General features: G+C 43.2%; 1 protein-coding gene across 1 annotated transcript in view; it reads right to left on the bottom strand.

Moving 5' to 3' along the window:
• RALGAPA2 (Ral GTPase activating protein catalytic subunit alpha 2) overlaps positions 1-20,401 on the bottom strand; it is a gene marked incomplete at both ends in the record, with an annotated part of 280,312 nt that overhangs the window by 117,854 nt on the left and 142,057 nt on the right. The window contains 3 exon segments of the mRNA XM_079718966.1: positions 786-844; positions 1,960-2,088; positions 12,289-12,417. Coding sequence (XP_079575092.1) covers positions 786-844; positions 1,960-2,088; positions 12,289-12,417 — 317 coding nt within the window.

The raw sequence follows: 20,401 nt of genomic DNA, 5'->3' as shown, positions 1-20,401 counted from the left end.
GATCATGAATTTACAGCTTCTGGTAGTGGCAGACTAGAAAATTGTGACTAAACCATCCACTGAAGATAAGTGAAGAAGTTAGACAAAATACAAAAGAAAAAACTCTTGAAAATTATCGGAGAGCTAACAAGACAGTGCAAGTGCCCGCTGCTATCTTGGAACCGGCCCGGAGAGAGCAGGACATGAGCAAGAGGCGGAGCTGGGCTTCTGGTGACCTTACAAGCTTGGAGGTGGAGGATCAGAAACTGGTGTGCCCTCCACCAGTACTCCCAGCTCCTGGCCTCACCTGGGGAGAACAGGTAGGAACTTTTCACTCTGTACGTGCCCCAGAAAACCTCCTATCTTGGCCACAGACTGCCAGCAATCTCAGATGCCTGGTGGAAGCAACCAAAATGTTTCCAGACATTGCTGAATGTTTCCTGGGGTACAAAATCACTGCCAATTGAGAATAACTATCCTGTAAGTGTATCGTTTTTATAAGTTTTGGTTTATCCTTCCATATTCTTCCTTGTTAAAAATATCGGGGAATACACCTATGTATTCACAGTCTTGCTTTTTCTTACACAACAGGTAGCACATGCTACACACAATCATCTATACTTTGTGCTTTTCACTTAATAATGGCACCTTTTAAAAAATTAATAAAGCATTTTCCCCACATAATTCTTACTGTACTTTTTAGTGTAAGAGTAATGTGAAAGAATAAGCATTTTTAACATTAACTGGTTACACATGAATGTGTATCTTAAAATTCTAAACTAGTTTACCTTTTATTTAGCATTTACCTTGCACACTCATTTGGTTCCTCTGTGGCATTCTTCAGTAAAATACTTATGAGGTAGTGCTAAAAACACAAAATGAAGTAAAATAAAAACCTTGTTTAGTAGTTGATTTCCCACATGTTCTGTCCTCATTCTAGGCAGTGAGGGGCCACTGAAGGACTGGGGGAAGGACACAGGGGGCTCAGCGGAGCAGCATGGTGGTCTCAGCCGGGGGCTCGCAGGGCTTTGAGCCTGCCTAGGGAAGAGCGTTTCTGTGTATACAATAAAAACCAAGCAGAGCAAATGACTCTTCGTCATAGGAAAAATCTTGGTTTTCTTTTACTTCAACTGGATTATACATCGTACACTGAATTACACGTTGTACTTGTGTACTATAGATAGATAAATTAATGGATTGATTTGAAAAGCATTTTTCTTTGCCCCAAAGTCAGCTGAGGAGAGACTGTTTAATTTTATTCTCCAAGGATTAAATTAGAACCTCAAACAGTAGTAGTATTTAATCAGGCCAACAATGGGATTGAATGTTTAGCTTATTTCAATTATTTCTTATAAATTCATTTGATGCACTAATGCAGCATAGTTAAACTAATAAAATTATTACAAAGAATGATTCATTACATAATCATGATCCATAGGCATGATAAACAGATCTAATAAAAAACACCCGAGGAACCTAACCATCACTCTCCATCTAGTTCATTTAATCCCCCCAAAACCAGCCTTCTAAAAAAACAACTGATACATCTAAACGACATAGCAAAACTTTCAGGGATAAGCAGCTCAATGCATCATAATGGAAGAGAGAACCACACAGCTCGAGTTAGAAGATGCTAACCAGGGCTTCCCTGGTGGCGCAGTGGTTAAGAATCTGCCTGCCAATGCAGGGGGACATGGGTTCGATCCCTGGCCCGGGAAATTCCCACATGCCGCGGAGCAGCTAAGCCCATGAGCCACAGCTACTGAAGCCTGCACGCCTAGAGCCCGTGCTCTGCAACAAGAGAAGCCACTGCAATGAGAAGCCCGCGCACCACAACGAAGAGTAGCCCCCGCTCGCCTCAACTAGAGGAAGCCTGTGCACAGCAGCAAAGACCCAACACAGTCAAAAATAAAAAATAATAAATAAATAAATAAATTTATAGAAGATGCTAACCTGAGATTCAGTCACTGCATCACGTACCTTGACATCTTCCGTTCCCCTGGTGACTTCAGTAACTTCGGGCACCGGCTGCCACAGAGGGATCTCGCGGTAGGTGTTGGGAAAGCAGACCAGAGACCCGAGAATGGTGAGGGCTTCCAAACGAGGGGCCTGCATACGGCAAAGGGAAGTGAGACACACATTTTCCTTCTGGTTATAAACGTTAGATAAGCAACAACGTGTTTTACTTTTTCATGATTTTGAGGCAGCCCTGCTGGGGCAACGGCATCAGGGGTGAAGTTTACTGTTTACTGTTTTACTTCATTTTTTAAATACAAAGATTTGAAACTACTAACACCAAAATGTTCAGGTTTTTCAAAGTTGGTCAGTGAGCACACAGCTTCTCGTTACATGACCTCCACAACACAAGACCCACCAGTTCCCATCCAGGCCTGGTCTCACCTGACCCTGCAAGGCAGGGGATGCAGCTGACAACTCCCATGCACCTGGGAGCCCTTCCATCACTTGGACACCTTTCTTGGTTCCCGAGGGGACCTGACAGTCTCCTTGCTGGGACCCCTCGCTTCCTCAGGATATAGACTCCAGGGTGCTGAGTGCAGTTCTTGGCCCTCTTCCCTCCGAGATCTACACTCAACTCATCCGGGGTGCCCAGACCTGAGGGTTTAAATGCCTCCTACATGTCGCCGACCCCTCAACACCTCTCGGTAGCCCTGGCTTCCTTCCTGAGTCCAGATCTGTAGATCCGACTACCTGTTTGCCATCTCCACTCGGGGCCAGAAGGTGTCTCCCCTGACAAGCTCCCCCTCGCCACAGGGTCCTATGATTCTGTGTGACACCACCCAGCCTCCATCACTGCCCTCTTACCTGCTGCCTTTACCTTCCTCTATTTTCCTGTTAAGAAAATCTCTAAATGTAAAAGTAGACAGAATGTTATATCCATGCACCCAATGCCTAGACTCAAGATGTTACCACTCCTGCCTCATTTATCTCCTTTTCGTTTTTTTCATTTCAATATTTAACATTTGTTTAAAAGTTTTCCACTTTCAGTTTTAAAGCGAATTCAAGACATCGTGTCATTCCACCTCTGTGTCGTCCAGCATCCGTGCTTTGGGTTTTCCCTTGGTATTTATCACTTCCTGACGACGTGTTATGTATTCATTTGATGTTTGCATTCCCCATGAAGACAGAGGGCAGACAGTCTTCGTCACTTCTCTCCCCCGAGGATGCCCAGTAAGCACCACCCGGGGACAAGGTGGTGGCCGTGGTCCTCATTCACGGACGGACAGGGACCACCCTGCAGGTCTCCGCATCAGCTTTGCTTCTTCCATGAAGACTTTTCTAACAGATGCCTTCCCTTCCAGCTCTCATCACGCAGAATTAACTGGTCCCACACTGGCACCCTTCTGGGTGCTGGAGGTGCTTCTACTGTGGCTGCTAGAAACTTATGTGCAAATATTAACGCTTAGTTTACCTGTCCGATTCCTGGAGGATGGGTGCCCTGTCACATTTATTACGCAGGCCAGGTCCTGGCATATAGTATGTCCGCAGTCAGTGTTTCTCCCACAGACTTGTTTTTTTGGCCTTCACTAACGGTTGCCTTGACTCACCAGATAGTCTTGGTTTGAACCTCGCTGAGGCTGATTTTTTCCCCCGAGTCGTGTGTGACTCTGTAACCACTGGATACAAAACAATAGCTCCTACAAAAAATAAAGAGCTGTTATGCAGCTTTATTCAAAGAACGGAGTAACTCTAGATAATTTTTTTGCCTGGGTTCTGGGCCTGTGGTGAGCCCCAATTTACACACAGAAGAGTGAGGCCTGTGAGTCTGTTGCCCCAGGATGGATGACGAGTACCCGCAATGCTGGGAAGGACCCTGGGCCTGGCCGGGCAGGGTTGCAGGATGGAGAACAGAAAGAGAATTACATGTAATATCCCACGCCGTGTGCACATCAGGATGCATCCACTCTGCCGCTGGTGGACTTTCGGATCGTCTCTAGTTTGGAGCTGTGATAACAATGTTTTCTGGGCACGATCTTCCCCCACCTGCTGGGTACCTGTGCACGTGGTTCTCTTTCCCTCGTGGCCTCAGCAGGCAGATCTACGTAGCAGGAGTCCTCCACGCTTGTAAGTAACTTGTGTTAACGGAAAATTCTGACTGGGTAGGTGTGTCCCTATCCGAACACCTCTCACTAGTTCTCCTACAGTTAGTTAGTTAGTTAGTTAGTTAGTTAGTTATGTATTTATGTATGTATGTATGTATGTATGTATGCATGTTTTATTTATTTATTTATTTATTTAATTATTTACTTATTCATGGCTGTGTTGGGTCCTCATTTCTGTGCGAGGGCTTTCTCTAGTTGTGGCGAGCGGGGTCCACTCTTCATCGCGGTGCGCGGGCCTCTTACTATCGCGGCCTCTCTTGTTGCGGAGCACAGGCTCCAGACGCGCAGGCTCAGTAATTGTGGCTCACGGGCCCAGTTGCTCCGCGGCATGTGGGATCTTCCCAGACCAGGGCTCGAACCCATGTCCCCTGCATTGGCAGGCAGATTCTCAACCACTGTGCCACCAGGGAGGCCCTCTCCTACAGTTTTAAACCTCAAGTTTAAACTCAGAGAGTGATTCAAAGTAATTCAGAGTTATTGTTCCTTTATGTAATATAAATCTTGCACTCACATTCTCCTATTTTCTCTCTCTCTCTCTTTTTTTTTCTTTATAACAAATTTAATCAGTTATACATATACATATGTTCCCATATCCCCTCCCTTTTGTGTCTCCCTCCCACCCTCCCTATCCCACCCCTCCAGGCGGTCACAAAGCACCGAGCTGATCTCCCTGTGCTATGCGGCTGCTTCCCACTAGCTATCTACCTTACATTTGGTACTGTATATATGTCCATGCCGCTCTTTCACTTTGTCACAGCTTACCTTTCCCTCTCCCCATATCCTCAAGTCCATTCTGTAGTAGGTCTGTGTCTTTATTCCTGTCTTACCCCTATGTTCTTCATGACATTTTTTTTTTCTTAAATTCCATATATATGTGTCAGCATACAGTATTTGTCTTTCTCTTTCTGACTTACTTCACTCTGTATGACAGACTCTAGGTCCATCCACCTCATTACAAATAGCTCAATTTCATTTCTTTTTATGGCTGAGTAATATTCCATTGTATATATGTGCCACATCTTCTTTACCCATTCATCCGATGATGGACACTTAGGTTGTTTCCATCTCCGGGCTATTGTAAATAGGGCTGCTATGAACATTTTGGTACATGTCTCTTTTTGAATTATGGTTTTCTCAGGGTATATGCCCAGTAGTGGGATTGCTGGGTCATATGGTAGTTCTATTTGTAGTTTTTTAAGGAACCTCCATACCGTTCTCCATAGTGGCTGTACCAATTCACATTCCCACCAGCAGTGCAAGAGCAGTGCAAGAGTGTTCCCTTTTTTCCACACCCTCTCCAGCATTTATTGTTTCTAGATTTTTTGATGATGGCCATTCTGACTGGTGTGAGATGATATCTCATTGTAGTTTTGATTTGCATTTCTCTAATGAGTAAAGATGTTGAGCATCCTTTCATGTGTTTGTTGGCAGTCTGTATATCTTCTGTGGAGACATGTCTATTTAGGTCTTCTGCCCATTTTTGGATTGGGTTGTTTGTTTTTTTGTTATTGAGCTGCATGAGCTGCTTATAAATTTTGGAGATTAATCCTTTGTCAGTTGCTTCATTTACAAATATTTTCTCCCATTCTGAGGGTTGTCTTTTGGTCTTGTTTATGGTTTCCTTTGCTGTGCAAAAGCTTTGAAGTTTCATTAGGTCCCATGTGTTTATTTTTGTCTTTATTTCCATTTCTCTAGGAGGTGGGTCAAAAAGGATCTTGCTGTGATTTATGTCATAGAGTGTTCTGCCTATGTTTTCCTCTAAGAGTTTGATAGTGTCTGGCCTTACATTTAGGTCTTTAATCCATTTTGAGCTTATTTTTGTGTATGGTGTTAGGGAGTGATCTAATCTCATACTTTTACATGTCCCTGTCCAGTTTTTCCCAGCACCACTTATTGAAGAGACTGTCCTTTCTCCACTGTACATTCCTGCCTCCTTTATCAAAGATAAGGTGACCATATGTCCGTGGGTTTATCTCTGGGCTTTCTATCCTGTTCCATTGATCTATCTGTCTGTTTTTCTGCCAGTACCATACTGTCTTGATTACTGTAGCTTTGTAGTATAGTCTGAAGTCAGGGAGCCTGATTCCTCCAGCTCCATTTTTCGTTCTCAAGATTGCTTTGGCTATTCGAGGTCTTTTGTGTTTCCATACAAATTGTGAAATTTTTTGTTCTAGTTCTGTGAAAAATGCCAGTGGTAGTTTGATAGGGATTGCATTGAATCTGTAGATTGCTTTGGGTAGTAGAGTCATTTTCACAATGTTGATTCTTCCAATCCAAGAACATGGTACATCTCGCCATCTATTTGTATCATCTTTAATTTCTTTCATCAGTGTCTTATAATTTTCTGCATACAGGTCTTTTGTCTCCTTAGGTAGGTTTATTCCTAGATATTTTATTCTTTTTGTTGCAATGGTAAATGGGAGTGTTTTCTTGATTTCACTTTCAGATTTTTCATCATTAGTATATAGGAATGCCAGAGATTTCTGTGCATTAATTTTGTATCCTGCAACTTTACCAAATTCATTGATTAGCTCTAGTAGTTTTCTGGTAGCATCTTTAGGATTCTCTATGTATAGTATCATGTCATCTGCAAACAGTGACAGCTTTACTTCTTCTTTTCCAATTTGGATTCCTTTTATTTCCTTTTCTTCTCTGATTGCTGTGGCTAAAACTTCCAAAACTATGTTGAATAAGAGTGGTGAGAGTGGGCAACCTTGTCTTGTTCCTGATCTCAGTGGAAATGGTTTCAGTTTTTCACCATTGAGGACGATGCTGGCTGTGGGTTTGTCATATATGGCCTTTATTATGTTGAGGAAAGTTCCCTCTATGCCTACTTTCTGCAGGGTTTTTATCATAAATGGGTGTTGAATTTTGTCGAAAGCTTTCTCTGCATCTATTGAGATGATCATATGGTTTTTCTCCTTCAATTTGTTAATATGGTGTATCACGTTGATTGATTTGCGTATATTGAAGAATCCTTGCATTCCTGGGATAAACCCCACTTGATCATGGTGTATGATCCTTTTAATGTGCTGTTGGATTCTGTTTGCTAGTATTTTGTTGAGGATTTTTGCATCTATGTTCATCAGTGATATTGGCCTGTAGTTTTCTTTCTTTGTGACATCCTTGTCTGGTTTTGGTATCAAGGTGATGGTGGCCTCGTAGAATGAGTTTGGGAGTGTTCCTCCCTCTGCTATATTTTGGAAGAGTTTGAGAAGGATAGGTGTTAGCTCTTCTCTAAATGCTTGATAGAATTCGCCTGTGAAGCCATCTGGTCCTGGGCTTTTGTTTGTTGGAAGATTTTTTATCACAGTTTCAATTTCAGTGCTTGTGATTGGTCTGTTCATATGTTCTGTTTCTTCCTGATTCAGTCTTGGCAGGTTATGCATTTCTAAGAATTTGTCCATTTCTTCCAGGTTGTCCATTTTATTGGCATAGAGTTGCTTGTAGTAATCTCTCATGATCTTTTGTATTTCTGCAGTGTCTGTTGTTACTTCTCCTTTTTCATTTCTAATTCTATTGATTTGAGTCTTCTCCCTTTTTTTCTTGATGAGTCTGGCTAATGTTTTATCAATTTTGTTTATCTTCTCAAAGAACCAGCTTTTAGTTTTATTGATCTTTGCTATCATTTCCTTCATTTCTTTTTCATTTATTTCTGATCTGATTTTTATGATTTCTTTCCTTCTGCTAACTTTGGGATGTTTTTGTTCTTCTTTCTCTAATTGCTTTAGGTGCAAGGTTAGGTTGTTTATTCGAGATGTTTCCTGTTTCTTAAGGTGGGATTGTATTGCTATAAACTTCCCTCTTAGAACTGCTTTTGCTGCATCCCATAGGTTTTGGGTCGTCGTGTCTCCATTGTCATTTGTTTCTAGGTATTTTTTAATTTCCTCTTTGATTTCTTCAGTGATCACTTCGTTATTAAGTAGTGTATTGTTTAGCCTCCATGTGTTTGTATTTTTTACAGATCTTTTCCTGTAATTGATATCTAGTCTCATAGCATTGTGGTCGGAAAAGGTACTTGATACAATTTCAATTTTCTTAAATTTACCAAGGCTTGATTTGTGACCCAAGATATGATCTATCCTGGAGAATGTTCCATGAGCACTTGAGAAAAATGTGTATTCTGTTGTTTTTGGATGGAATGTCCTATAAATATCAATTAAGTCCATCTTGTTTAATGTATCATTTAAAGCTTCTGTTTCCTTATTTATTTTCATTTTGGATGATCTGTCCATTGGTGAAAGTGGGGTGTTAAAGTCCCCTACTATGATTGTGTTACTGTCGATTTCTCCTTTTATGGCTGTTAGTATTTGCCTTATGTATTGAGGTGCTCCTATGTTGGGTGCATAAATATTTACAATTGTTATATCTTCTTCTTGGATCGATCCCTTGATCATTATGTAGTGTCCTTCTTTGTCTCCTCTAGTAGTCTTTATTTTAAAGTCTATTTTGTCTGATATGAGAATTGCTACTCCAGCTTTCTTTTGGTTTCCATTTGCATGGAATATCTTTTTCCATCCCCTTACTTTCAGTCTGTATGTGTCTCTAGGTCTGAAGTGGGTCTCTTGTAGACAGCATATATATGGGTCTTGTTTTTGTATCCATTCAGCCAATCTGTGTCTTTTGGTGGGAGCATTTAGTCCATTTACATTTAAGGTAATTATCGATATGTATGTTCCTATTCCCATTTTCTTAATTGTTTTGGGTTCGTTATTAGTAGGTCTTTTCCTTCTGTTGTGTTTCTTGCCTAGAGAAGTTCCTTTAGCATTTGTTGTAAAGCTGGTTTGGTGGTGCTGAACTCTCTCAGCTTTTGCTTGTCTGTAAACGTTTTAATTTCTCCATCAAATCTGAATGAGATCCTTGCTGGGTAGAGTAATCTTGGGTGCAGGTTTTTCTCCTTCATCACTTTAATTATGTCCTGCCACTCCCTTCTGGCTTGTAGAGTTTCTGCTGAGAGATCATCTGTTATCCTGATGGGGATTCCCTTGTGTGTTATTTGTTGTTTTTGCCTTGCTGCTTTTAATACGATTTCTTTGTGTTTAATTTTTGACAGTTTGATTAATATGTGTCTTGGCGTATTTCTCCTTGGATTTATTCTGTATGGGACTCTCTGTGCCTCCTGGACTTGATTAACTATTTCCTTTCCCATATTAGGGAAGTTTTCAACTATAATCTCTTCAAATATTTTCTCAGTCCCTTTCTTTTTCTCTTCTTCTTCTGGAACCCCTATAATTTGAATGTTGGTGCATTTAATGTTGTCCCAGAGGTCTCTGAGACTGTCCTCTGTTCTTTTCATTCTTTTTTCTTTATTTTGCTCTGCAGCAGTTATTTCCACTATTTTATCTTCCACCTCACTTATCCGTTCTTCTGCCTCAGTTATTCTGCTATTGATCCCAACTAGAGTATTTTTTATTTCATTTATTGTGTTTTTAATCGATGCTTGATTCATCTTTAGTTCTTCTAGGTCCTTGTTAACTGTTTCTTGCATTTTGTCTATTCTATTTCCAAGACTTTGGATCTTGGAAATAGAATCTTGGATCATCTTTACCATCATTATTCTGAATTCTTTTTCAGGTAGACTGCCTATTACCTCTTCATTTGTTAGGTCTGGTGTGTTTTTATCTTGCTCCTTCTCCTGCTGTGTGTTTTTCTGTCTTCTCATTTTGCTTATGTTACTGTGTTTGGGGTCACCCTTTTGCAGGCTGCAGGTTCGTAGTTCCCGTTGTTTTTGGTGTCTGTCCCCAGTGGCTAAGGTTGGTTTAGTGGGTTGTGTAGGCTTCCTGGTGGAGGGGACTAGTGCCTGTGTTCTGGTGGATGAGGCTGGATCTTGTCTTTCTGGTGGGCAGGTCCACGTCTGGTGGTGTGTTTTGGGGTGTCTGCGGACTTTTTATGATTTTAGGCCACCTCTCTGCTAATGGGTGGCGTTGTGTTCCTGTCTTGCTAGTTGTTTGGCATAGGGTGTCCAGCACTGTAGCTTGCTGGTCGTTGAGTGAAGCTGGGTGCTGGTGTTGAGATGGAGATCTCTGGAAGATTTTCACCGTTTGATATTATGTGGAGCTGGGAGGTCTCTTGTGGACCAGTGTCCTGAAGTTGGCTCTCCCACCTCAGAGGCACAGCACTGACTCCTGGCTCCTCAATTTGGGATGATTTGTTGTCTATTCATGTATTCCACAGATGCAGGGTACATCAAGTTGATTGTGGAGCTTTAATCCGCTGCTTCTGAGGCTGCTGGGAGAGGTTTCCCTTCCTCTTGTTTGTTCTCACAGCTCCCGGGTCTCAGCTTTGGATTTGGCCCCGCCTCTGCGTGTAGGTCGCCGGAGGGCGTCTGTTCTTCGCTCAGACAGGACAGGGTTAAAGGAGCAGCCTCTTCCGGGACTCTGGCTCACTCAGGCCGGGCGGGAGGGAGGGGCACGGAGTGCGGGGCGAGCCTTTTGGGAGGTCTGGGGTCTTCTGCCAGCGTTCAGTAGGTGTTCTGTAGGAGTTGTTCCACGTGTAGCTGTATTTCTGGTGTATCTGTGGGGAGGAAGGTGATCTCCGCGTCTTACTCTTCCGCCATCTTACCCGTAAGTCCCATCTCTCTTTCTCTTTAAACGAATGTTTTGGAAGGCCACTTTAATAGCTCATCTAGCCGAAAGATAAATTTTTACAGAGAACGACCACCGTGCATTATATTATCACTAGAAAGGGTGCCAGCATTTTCACAGGAAACTCTCAGAGCAAGTAAGGAAAACTTCAATGAAGTATTTTCCTTCCTATATCCTGTTTTTTCAATGTTTTTTCCAAAGTTTTTCCATTTTTTTCCCAAAGTTTTTTCAATGTTGACTTGAATGGTTAAAAGTAAATTAGAAGGTTCCTTGAGAATGATTATCCTACAAAGATTTTCAGAAATATGCATGAAAAGTTGTCATAGTCTTTACAAAAAAGAAGAACAGTTGAACAAATTCAACATTTTCCTTCTTCCTTCCTTCTTTTCACTCATCCATCCCTTTTGCTCCTGTCTCTCTTCCCTCCCCTTTGCTTTTTAATTTACCCCTAGGAGAAAAAGCCCACGAAATACCAGCTATACAAAGTATTAAAAAACAATTTTATTCAAAACCCAGAGTTGGAGTTTGAATTTGCCCTGCAGTGAAGAAATAAGTAGAATAAGAAAGTAACAACGTGTCAAACAAAATTTAGGTAGCTAGATGCTCACACTGATTTCAATACAAGTGCCTGGCAAACCGTAAAGCTAGTTTTATTTACACCATTTAAAGAAGGGAAAACTGACTCTGAACAGGTAACGGCTGTACAGAGCACAACTGTGAGAGCCCTTTAAATTGAAATGGGTGACAGTGTCCTCTCAAAGGCGTTAATACATCGCCCTAATAGTGGAGGTAAAGGTGGAGACTACAAATCAATTCTTTTCGTAGCCCTTAGTGCTCACTTAGTCCACTTGCTTCTAATTTCTTAGTACAAGAATTCTGCCAGAGTTTTATGGAATATGAATACAAAGATATATATTAATTTTCTGGTTAAAAATTTTAGTGTTCTAACATTTTAAGAAAATATTTTCTATTAGACTTATAATAACTAAGACTTAATAATAGAAAAAAAAACCTTATTGATGATGTACACTTAAAATTCTCTCTTGGGCTTCCCTGGTGGCGCAGTGGTTGAGAATCTGCCTGCCAATGCAGGGGACACGGGTTCGTGCCCCGGTCCGGGAAGATCCCACATGCTGCGGACTGGCTGGGTCCGTGAGCCATGGCTGCTGAGCCTGTGCATCCGGAGCCTGTGCTCCGCAACGGGAGAGGCCACAACAGTGACAGGCCCGCGTACGGCAAAAAAAAAAAAAAAAAAAAAAAAAAATATTTCTCTTAACCACAGACATTAGTGTCTGTGCCACCATTTACTGAAAAATGCTAATAAGATTCTAGGAGACCAGTCCTACCTCTGACTGTGTAAATGTGCTGCAATATTAGTGAGGACATGATTTCTCACACTCTGGCCTTTTGATGAAACGCCTTTCCACTACCAGTGTGTCATCTTATCCTACAATTTCACACATCAGCTGCCAGGGCATCTACCCGAGAGCCCGGTTTCACGTTGCACTAATGAGTCAACACCTGTTAGGAGTGGAGAAATCTGAACCTTGTTAGCCGCTGTGAAGCCTCCTGGGAGCTGGGAGGCTGAGCATTGTCACACTCACCGCCAGCGTGTCTGCACTGAGGACCCTGGCAGCGGCCGTGATGAAGTCCCCCAGCAGCATGGAGAAGCCGGGCAAACCCAGGGAGAAAAAGCGGGGTGGGCAGTGCCTTACAATGGTATTTAAGATATCCTAGAAGGGGAGAAAAGAAAACACAACTGTAAATTTCCAGACCAAAATTCCAAAGTCATCAGTTCGTCTGTACATATGACTACTGTGAGATGATCTGAAAGAACACAGACCACGGAACTTTTTCAGTGAAAAGGGTTCCAGGAGATGAGCTAGTCCAGGGGCTATTGTACTCATTTTACACGTAAGAGGATGGAGACCCTAAACTGTAGGGTGACTTGTCCAAGACCTGAATTGTGGCATTGGGACTAGACATAGACACTCTTCCATCTTCCATGTAGAGGTGGGCTCCTCGGACAAGCTACAGGAGTGTTGAGGTAGATAAATAAATGAAACCTGCAAGCAGCTATCACTTCCCATCGTCTTCAATTTTCAAAAGTCAAAGCACACAGTTCTAGTACAAACTCCTGAAGTAGGCAGAGATGGAAACTTGCATTCTTCGGGCGACTCCCGTGTGAAACAATGGGAGTGTGGGTCCCGCTGGGATGGGTCACACGCCAAGGTCAGGTGGTCAGTGGGGCTCCAGGTAGAAGTGGGTGGCAAGGCACGTGTGCCCAGTGCTGCGTGTGGACCATCTCCCCCCAGACACCTGGTGTCCCTGGGTCTGGAAGGGCCTCTCCCTGGTGGGTGGCCAGCTGGTCCCTGCCTGCCTGGCCCCTGCCCGCCAGCTCTGTTCTGAGGCGTTGCCTCATTCCAGCCCGTGGCAGCCCAGGGCTCTTCTCCTGGACGGCGTTCGTGCCATCCACGGCCAGGCCGCGTCTCTGAAGCCATCTGTGCGAGTGTGTGCAAAGGGGATTAGTAAGAAAACCACAAACTGCTTTTATGCAGTTCTAGGCCAAGTGCATTCATCAAATGCACTGAAGTGCTGTAGTTATGGGACTTGTAGTTATATAACCTAGAGTTAGTCGCAAAATACAAGCAGCAAAATACCAAAAAACAAAAGTCCCCCAAAACCTCTGGTTTGTTTTCTCAAATTTCAGTGTAGCTATTTGAAAATCCTTTAAAATAATCCCGATTTAACTTGATTAAATTAGGGCAAGGGATAGCAGTGTGCTCGATTCTAACACATTAAGTCCTTTTTCATAAAAATAACCTTATTGAACAGCTTGGAATCTTAAAAGAGAACTTTTAGGTGTTCACAAAACGTTTTTTCTAAGACTTCTTCCTCACATAGCAGGCTCATTTAGTGTCTACAAATCATGCTGTTTGTGTCCTTAAAATGACGGCGCAGTGCTTTACCCTATTAGAACTCTTATATGGTAACTTATTTAGCAAGTACTAACTTAAGGTTTTAGCATTTCAGCAGACTTTTTCCTACACCAAAAATAAACAGAGAGACAAACAGATAAATAGACAGATAAAAGGGAGGAAGGAAGGAGGAAAGGAAAGAAAAACCCGAACCACGCTTCCCCCGGGTTAATGTTTAAACCTGCTGTAATCAGGTCCTTTGATACATTTCAGTGTCCACATCAGCCAAGGCAAACATTCTAGGGGCTGAGCAGATGGACACTGCAGTTTAGAAAGTGTGTGGTCAACTCCCGCTCTGAGCGCAGAACAAAAGATCCACCTTTTTCATAATGAAGCCTCTGATTAATGCCCTGGACTCCTCACCACACACCTGTAATTACTCACAGAGGTACGCTCTGTGCTGGGCCTCGTTTCAGGGTATCAGGCATCAAGGTCTCGGGCAGCAGATGGAAGCACGCTTCTGTTGACATCTGCTGCCACGAAAGGATTCGTGCAAACCTGGCTCGCAAGGTAGTAGAATGCCGTGCGTGGAAAGATTAATAATGCAAACAACCATGATGTTAAGTTTGTTAGGTTTGTGTTAATTCCATCTGTTGAGAGGAGGAACTGAGCCTTGGACCGTGTGGGTTTTTAACATCTTTAGCAATACTTAAATCACAGATTTTTCACCACTGGAATTGAGAGGTTTAATTTTATTTTTAAAAAGGGTTTTCTGGGATACGTTTATGGGAATTATGAACTAAATCCTTTCACAAGCTAAAGCCAGAATTTATACATGAAATCCATTTTGCTTCACAAGATTCAGACACGTCAAGGCAATGAGCTGGAAATGGGGCATTCCCAGAAATGACTACGTTGCCACTGATGCTGAAGGCAGCAGAAATGTGTGCAGCGAGAGAAAGTCACAGGCTCCCCACCCCCTGGACCTCGGCCAGTCTCTTCAACGGAACCTGTTTCTACGGGCGAGAAGGTTGGAAAGAGAAGGCAAAATAACAGATGGCTGGCCTAGCCTGCCCGCCACCCACGGAAGGCGGCCCCCAGGAGAAGTGAGGCCGCCAGTTATAGCAGCTCTGGGCTGGGGTTAATATGGGGGTTAAAGAGGGGGCTGTATGGCCAGTCGGCCAAGTTAGGGCCATATGCTTGCTTATTTTGCTTATCCACACTGAAATGGAACAACCCAAAGATGACAATCTTTGTGACAACATTTTGAAATTAGGAATGACTGTGGTGCTCGAAGGAGAGCAGCTGCATCTTCCCAGCAGAGGGACAGCCACAAAGTGCTGCCGGCACTTCTGGTAGAAGCCTTCCTGTCCACACACTGAGACCACGGCGATAGCCGGAATCCTTGCGAAAATGAAAAATCTTGAGACTGAAGCTTTCTCCTGGGTCCCTGGGGTTTCAGGGAGACCGAACAGGATGGTGCTTCCCAAACACAAATTATTCACGTACAACCCTCATGCTTTTTGTCCTATTCAAGTCCAAAGTGAACATGATTTGTCTGTTTTTCAAAGTAACTCACTTTTTTTTCATGTAAATAAGAGTATTCTGGAAAACTCGTATCCTGTCATAAGTAGAAAATAACCCTTCTTCAATCAGTACAATTATGGTAAACCAAGGCTACTGAGTTTTTGCTAAACATCCCCGTCAGATGGAGGCTCTCCTTGTTAACAGCGTGGTTTGCATCCTGGATGGAGAGAGAAGTTCTGTGCCCGCTCCAGCCACCTGCCCGGGAGTCTCAGGGCTGGCAGAGCCAGGGCCATGGATCCCCGGGTTCGACTTAGCCCTGAGTCGATCCCCAAAGCCTTTGTGATCATGGTGGAAAATGCCCCTGTACTCAAGTCAGACTCTGGCAGAGTGAAAAGAGCCCCAGGCCTGGGGTCAAGACCTCGTGTATGTGATCGTGGACAGGTCACGTCGAGCTTAGAGCTCCTCGTTTCTCTTCCACAGAAGGGATTGATTCCCCCTGGACTTGTGGGTAACGGGAGAGATGTGAACACATGCCTTGTAAACGGAAGAGGGTCACACAGAAGTAAACAGAGTAAAAATAAAAGGGAAGGACTATGAAGGAGTTTTACTTTCTAGAATTTACTTTGTAGAATTCTGTGAAGTACTATTTTGCTGATACTCAGAAAGAGCTTTTAAAAACATTTCAAAGGTGGTCCCCAACGCCTCTTAGATTACATTCTCCCAGAAGTTAAAAAACCCTAAAAACTAATTCTCTCCAATAACATTCTTAGCAAAGTGTTACAGCAATTAGCCATAGTGTATATAATTTATAGGGCAAAGAATGAAATAAAAACCGGAAAATGCTCTGTTTTAGATATTCAAGAGTCCATTCTTCTAAGGAGTTCTAGAACGTACCCAATCAAGTGAATCTGGTAGCAAAAATTAGTTTCTTTTCCACGTTCTAAACAGACTGAAAATAATAAGCAAAATTATAAGCTCAAGGAAAAGATGGACTCTAAAATAGGAATTAAGCTTATTCTTGAAAACTGACCAGCATGAAACTCTTTCGCATGCTTTTGGTTCAGAGGAAATAAAATTCAATCCGCAAAATGCTGTAATATGAGGAACGGACCACCAAACTAGTATTTTCCTCTCATTTTTGGTTACAAGTCCACATGCATGCTACACACTGAGTGTGAAAACTAGATTGTAAGATGATAGCTGTGAATTTGCAGCTTATCCAGAGATTCAGGTTTATGAGAAAGTAACTGGTGAGAACATCTGTCTCTTATCACTGATCTTACAAAAAAATCAGGTAATTCAAATAGAGGCATGTTGTTTCCTCCCCTCCAAAGCACAGTTCTATAAACACAAACCACATTCAGCCTAGTAAATGAATCGCTTTAATTGAATGCTATGTACACAGTAACTGGAAAAACCATAAGTGATAAGAAAAACATATGGCGATGGCAACAGAAATTGGTTTATTCATTTTGCATAGTGTTGTTTCTTTAGTTCTCTTATAATTGACCTTTAGAACGATAAATGTGTAAAATAATTTTGTTTATTATGGCTCCAAACCTTCCAACAATTACACAAAATGAAAATTTAAAAGGAAGGATTCATTCTGGAAGCATTTCCATTGTTTACATAATTGCACAGCTATAATTCAGTGCTCATGTTGTTATGGAAAATAAAAAAGGGCCATTACGGGCCATTTCAATTCAAAATATTGCACAGTGGTGTCAAAAATGGGGGAAAATGTTCACTTTAAAGCAGTTTAAAATGGATTAACCCTGTAAACAGAAACATTTCAATATAGTATTCTATGAAATACAAATGTTCAAGAAGTAGCCATCCTTCAGACGGAATTAGAAATGTTGCGACTGTACTTTCACACCAATTACATATATATTATTCACTTAATATTTGCTCACGGCCCAGCAGATGATGGTGGTAACACAATAGCTGGCCATCTGTCTCCCTGCTTCCTCAGAGGACTTGCACCCGCTCGTCGGAGCAAACAGATCCAGTTATTCCACTGAAAGTCACTCAGACCTTCCATGAGGCCACACGGAATTGTTCAGAAATAGAACCCCTGTGTGCAGAGTCACTGGACTCCTCCTTTCACTTTGAAGAAAACAAAAATGTTAAACAATTAATGATTTCATTGCTATTTTTCAGAAGATACCTTGTATCTAGAATATTCTACAGGAAGTTCTTTTGTTTGGGAAGATAGGGACTGTTCGGATCTGGTTATCCCATTAATCTAGTTAACAGAAAGATCCCGTTCATTCCACACCCAAGTGAAATTACTAATAAGCAGAAGATGTGAAGGCAGGGGGATACTTTTAACACTACCCCTGGATATAATCGAAGCTTTCTTTAACAATTAAATAGGCAGACGTGATCCTGCAGGACCTCGAAGGCAAATTTGTAAGTATCAGTTATCGCCTTACTGGCGAGGCTCAGATACGCTGAGTGACAAAAAAGTCTTAGTTACAGGAAGGACAGATCTGAAGAGCCCTCCAAGTCCAAGGCCTGGGGTTCTCTCTTCTGCTGCTGGGTCTCTGCTCCTTCAGAAGTGGCACAGACCTCCTCTACACAGCATGAGCTGCGACCTGGTCTGTCCAGGCTCTACACTGGTTCAGGGAGGGTTTTTTGCTGATAAAAGGAAAGGCTTTATGATTATGGCCCTTAAGAAAAGCACAACAGATCATGTCACAGGCACTGCCCTTCCAGAAAAGCCACTGGAAATAAAAACATAGCAAGACAAGCTTAAAAATTACTTTCAAGATCTGGGTCAAGGCATACGGGGTACCTGCGATACATTCTCTGTTCAAAAGGCCAAGTGTGGTGTAATCCGTTTGGAGAAGAGGCAGAGATTTATGTGCTGGACAAATGTTACTTCTCTGGGTGTAACTATGTTACCAAGGCCGGAAGAAATATGACAGGACAGAGTAATTGGGTTCTGCAGCTAGAGAAACAAAATCACCTCGCACTTCTCGCCATGAGGAATGCTCTGGAGAAGACATGGCAGCATGCAAAGGAGGGAGTGACAAACACAAAACAAACTTCTGACGGTCGCAGGAGCTGCTGCTTTGACCTTGTGCATGGGATCAGTGACAGAACAAGCGGGCAGATGGCAGAGAAAATCACTGCAACCCTCAAGCCCTAAAGGAGAGCCTCAAATATTTTTTTATGATTGTTTTACAATTAATCCCTCATCTGAGAAGAAAAACGCAGCTTGCCTTTAAACTGATGAAGACTGGCTGACTGCTTCAGGAAAGGGGGGAGACTGATTGGTTAACTGATTTTAAGAAACACTATATGAATTTTATCTGATACTGGAGTTGATAAGTTACTGGGTTGTCTTAACTGCTTCTTTTTCTTTTTGTTATTTGTAAAAGCTTTAGATGTAATTTACCTATAATAAAATTCACGCTTTAAAGTGTACAGCGTGGTAGTTTTTAATGTATTCATAGAATTGTGCGCTGTCACCACGATCTAGGGGAGACAGGCAGGGAGGTGGCAAACCCATCAGGAAATCCTGGCACATTTATGATTCCATAAGACGAGGGACACTGTCAGAGGGTCACAGAGAGAAGTGACTTGCCAGCTGCCACCCGCCCCCCACCGCCCCAGGCCCTGGAGATGCCTCGACCTGCCTCTGTAAGGACTGTCTTAGCCGTGACCCTGATAAGCTTCAAATCTGAAACATGACAGTTTGCACAACAGGCCGGCCTAATGAGGCTGGTGCAGATGCTCCAGAGCAGTGATTAACCCCTCGCGACGAGACTTTAGCAAGTGAGGGCTTCAAGGAGCTGCTGCTGGTAAGTGGCGGGGGCTTGCGGGGGGGCGGCCTGGAGGCTGCGTTAGACATCGCGTGTGCACAGACCGCGTGCTCAGCTCGCCAGACATGGACTCCATGCTCTGGAAGAGGATCCACCACCCCTGACAGCCAAGTCTGCGTAGAAAGGCATCTGTGCATCCCAAGAATTTACCAGGGGACGGGGGTGGGGTAGAGGAGGGGGCTGGAGGATACTAAACTCTGCTTTCTCTGCGGCAATTGGCTGCTCATCTCAGAAGAGGCCAAACTGAATCAGGTCTCTCCACTGTCTCCTCCGCCCCATCCTCTACAGCTCTGACCACGCTCTGCAGCAGAAGCAGAAGCAGGGAGTCACGGCATCATCAATAACAAGATGGTTAGCAACGAACGGACGGCGCCTAATCACGCGAGTACCTACAGAATCATTAAGGTAGTAATTACCCCATTGAGTGAACCAAGCACACATCTAATTCATGTAGGTACCAAAGAGTCGGGCAGCCATACTGTTCCCAGGTTCACTGTTCATCCTGCCTCAGGACTACATCAGCTAGAAATATATTCTTCTTAGGATACTGAAAAGAAATTCTTGGAGGAAACCATAGGCTTAACACACTCAGGCGCTGCCCAAGGCCGCGGCAAAGGCGCAGGGCAGGTATAATCGACATGCCCCCTGATGCCAAGCAGAATAGTTCCTCACCCTCACGCTGGCACCCGCTAGAACCCAACCCACACTCCTGTTATCTTAGGACAAAGTACAGAAATCCAGGAGGGGAAACACATCTCTAATGAATCTGGGCGGCAGTGTGTTTACCTTGTTCCTCTGGCACCATAAAAACTTAGAGAAGATCTAAAAGGTCATCATTCGATCTTTCCATTTCACAGACATGGAGTAGGAGGTCGATCAAGGCCAGAAAGTGCCCAAGGTTTGGACACAAATCCAGGTGCGCTCCTTGTCTTTATTGGAAGAGAAACTGTGAGCCTGTGGTCCATGAGGCACCAGTGGACACCCGTGAGCAGCGAGACTCACACGTGGAGCACAGCACCACGTGGAGGGCAATACTCAGCTCTCCAGTGAAAATTATTCTTTCATCTCATTCACTTTGCCCACGAATCGTTGAAAAACACACATATATTTTTAAAGCTATACTTGAAGTGAAATCAACAAATGGCTGCTGTGGCTTAAAAATGTGCTTCTGGAATGTATACAGTAGACATGCAGCCCTGACTGGCACGGAAGTGCAATCACAGGATGGAACCAGGTCAGAGAGTGCGACCTTCTGAATAACAAGGAGACTTTGCCAAGCATTCTTCCTAGGAAACTGCTAGAAACGAACTCTGTGCCCGTGTGTGCGTGCACAGGCACGGGTGTGGGGAGCGGGTGGTTGGAAGTATTCTATGGAAAGACACCAAGAAATTGCCTAGGGTTGCAACAAGAAATCGAGATTTGTATTTTTCCCTGAAAAT

Source organism: Hyperoodon ampullatus (genome assembly GCF_949752795.1).
Source record: "Hyperoodon ampullatus genome assembly, chromosome: 14".
Lineage (NCBI taxonomy): Eukaryota > Metazoa > Chordata > Mammalia > Artiodactyla > Ziphiidae > Hyperoodon > Hyperoodon ampullatus.
The sequence above is the reverse complement of the archived record's forward strand: the minus strand, read 5'-3'. Positions and strand labels throughout refer to the sequence as shown.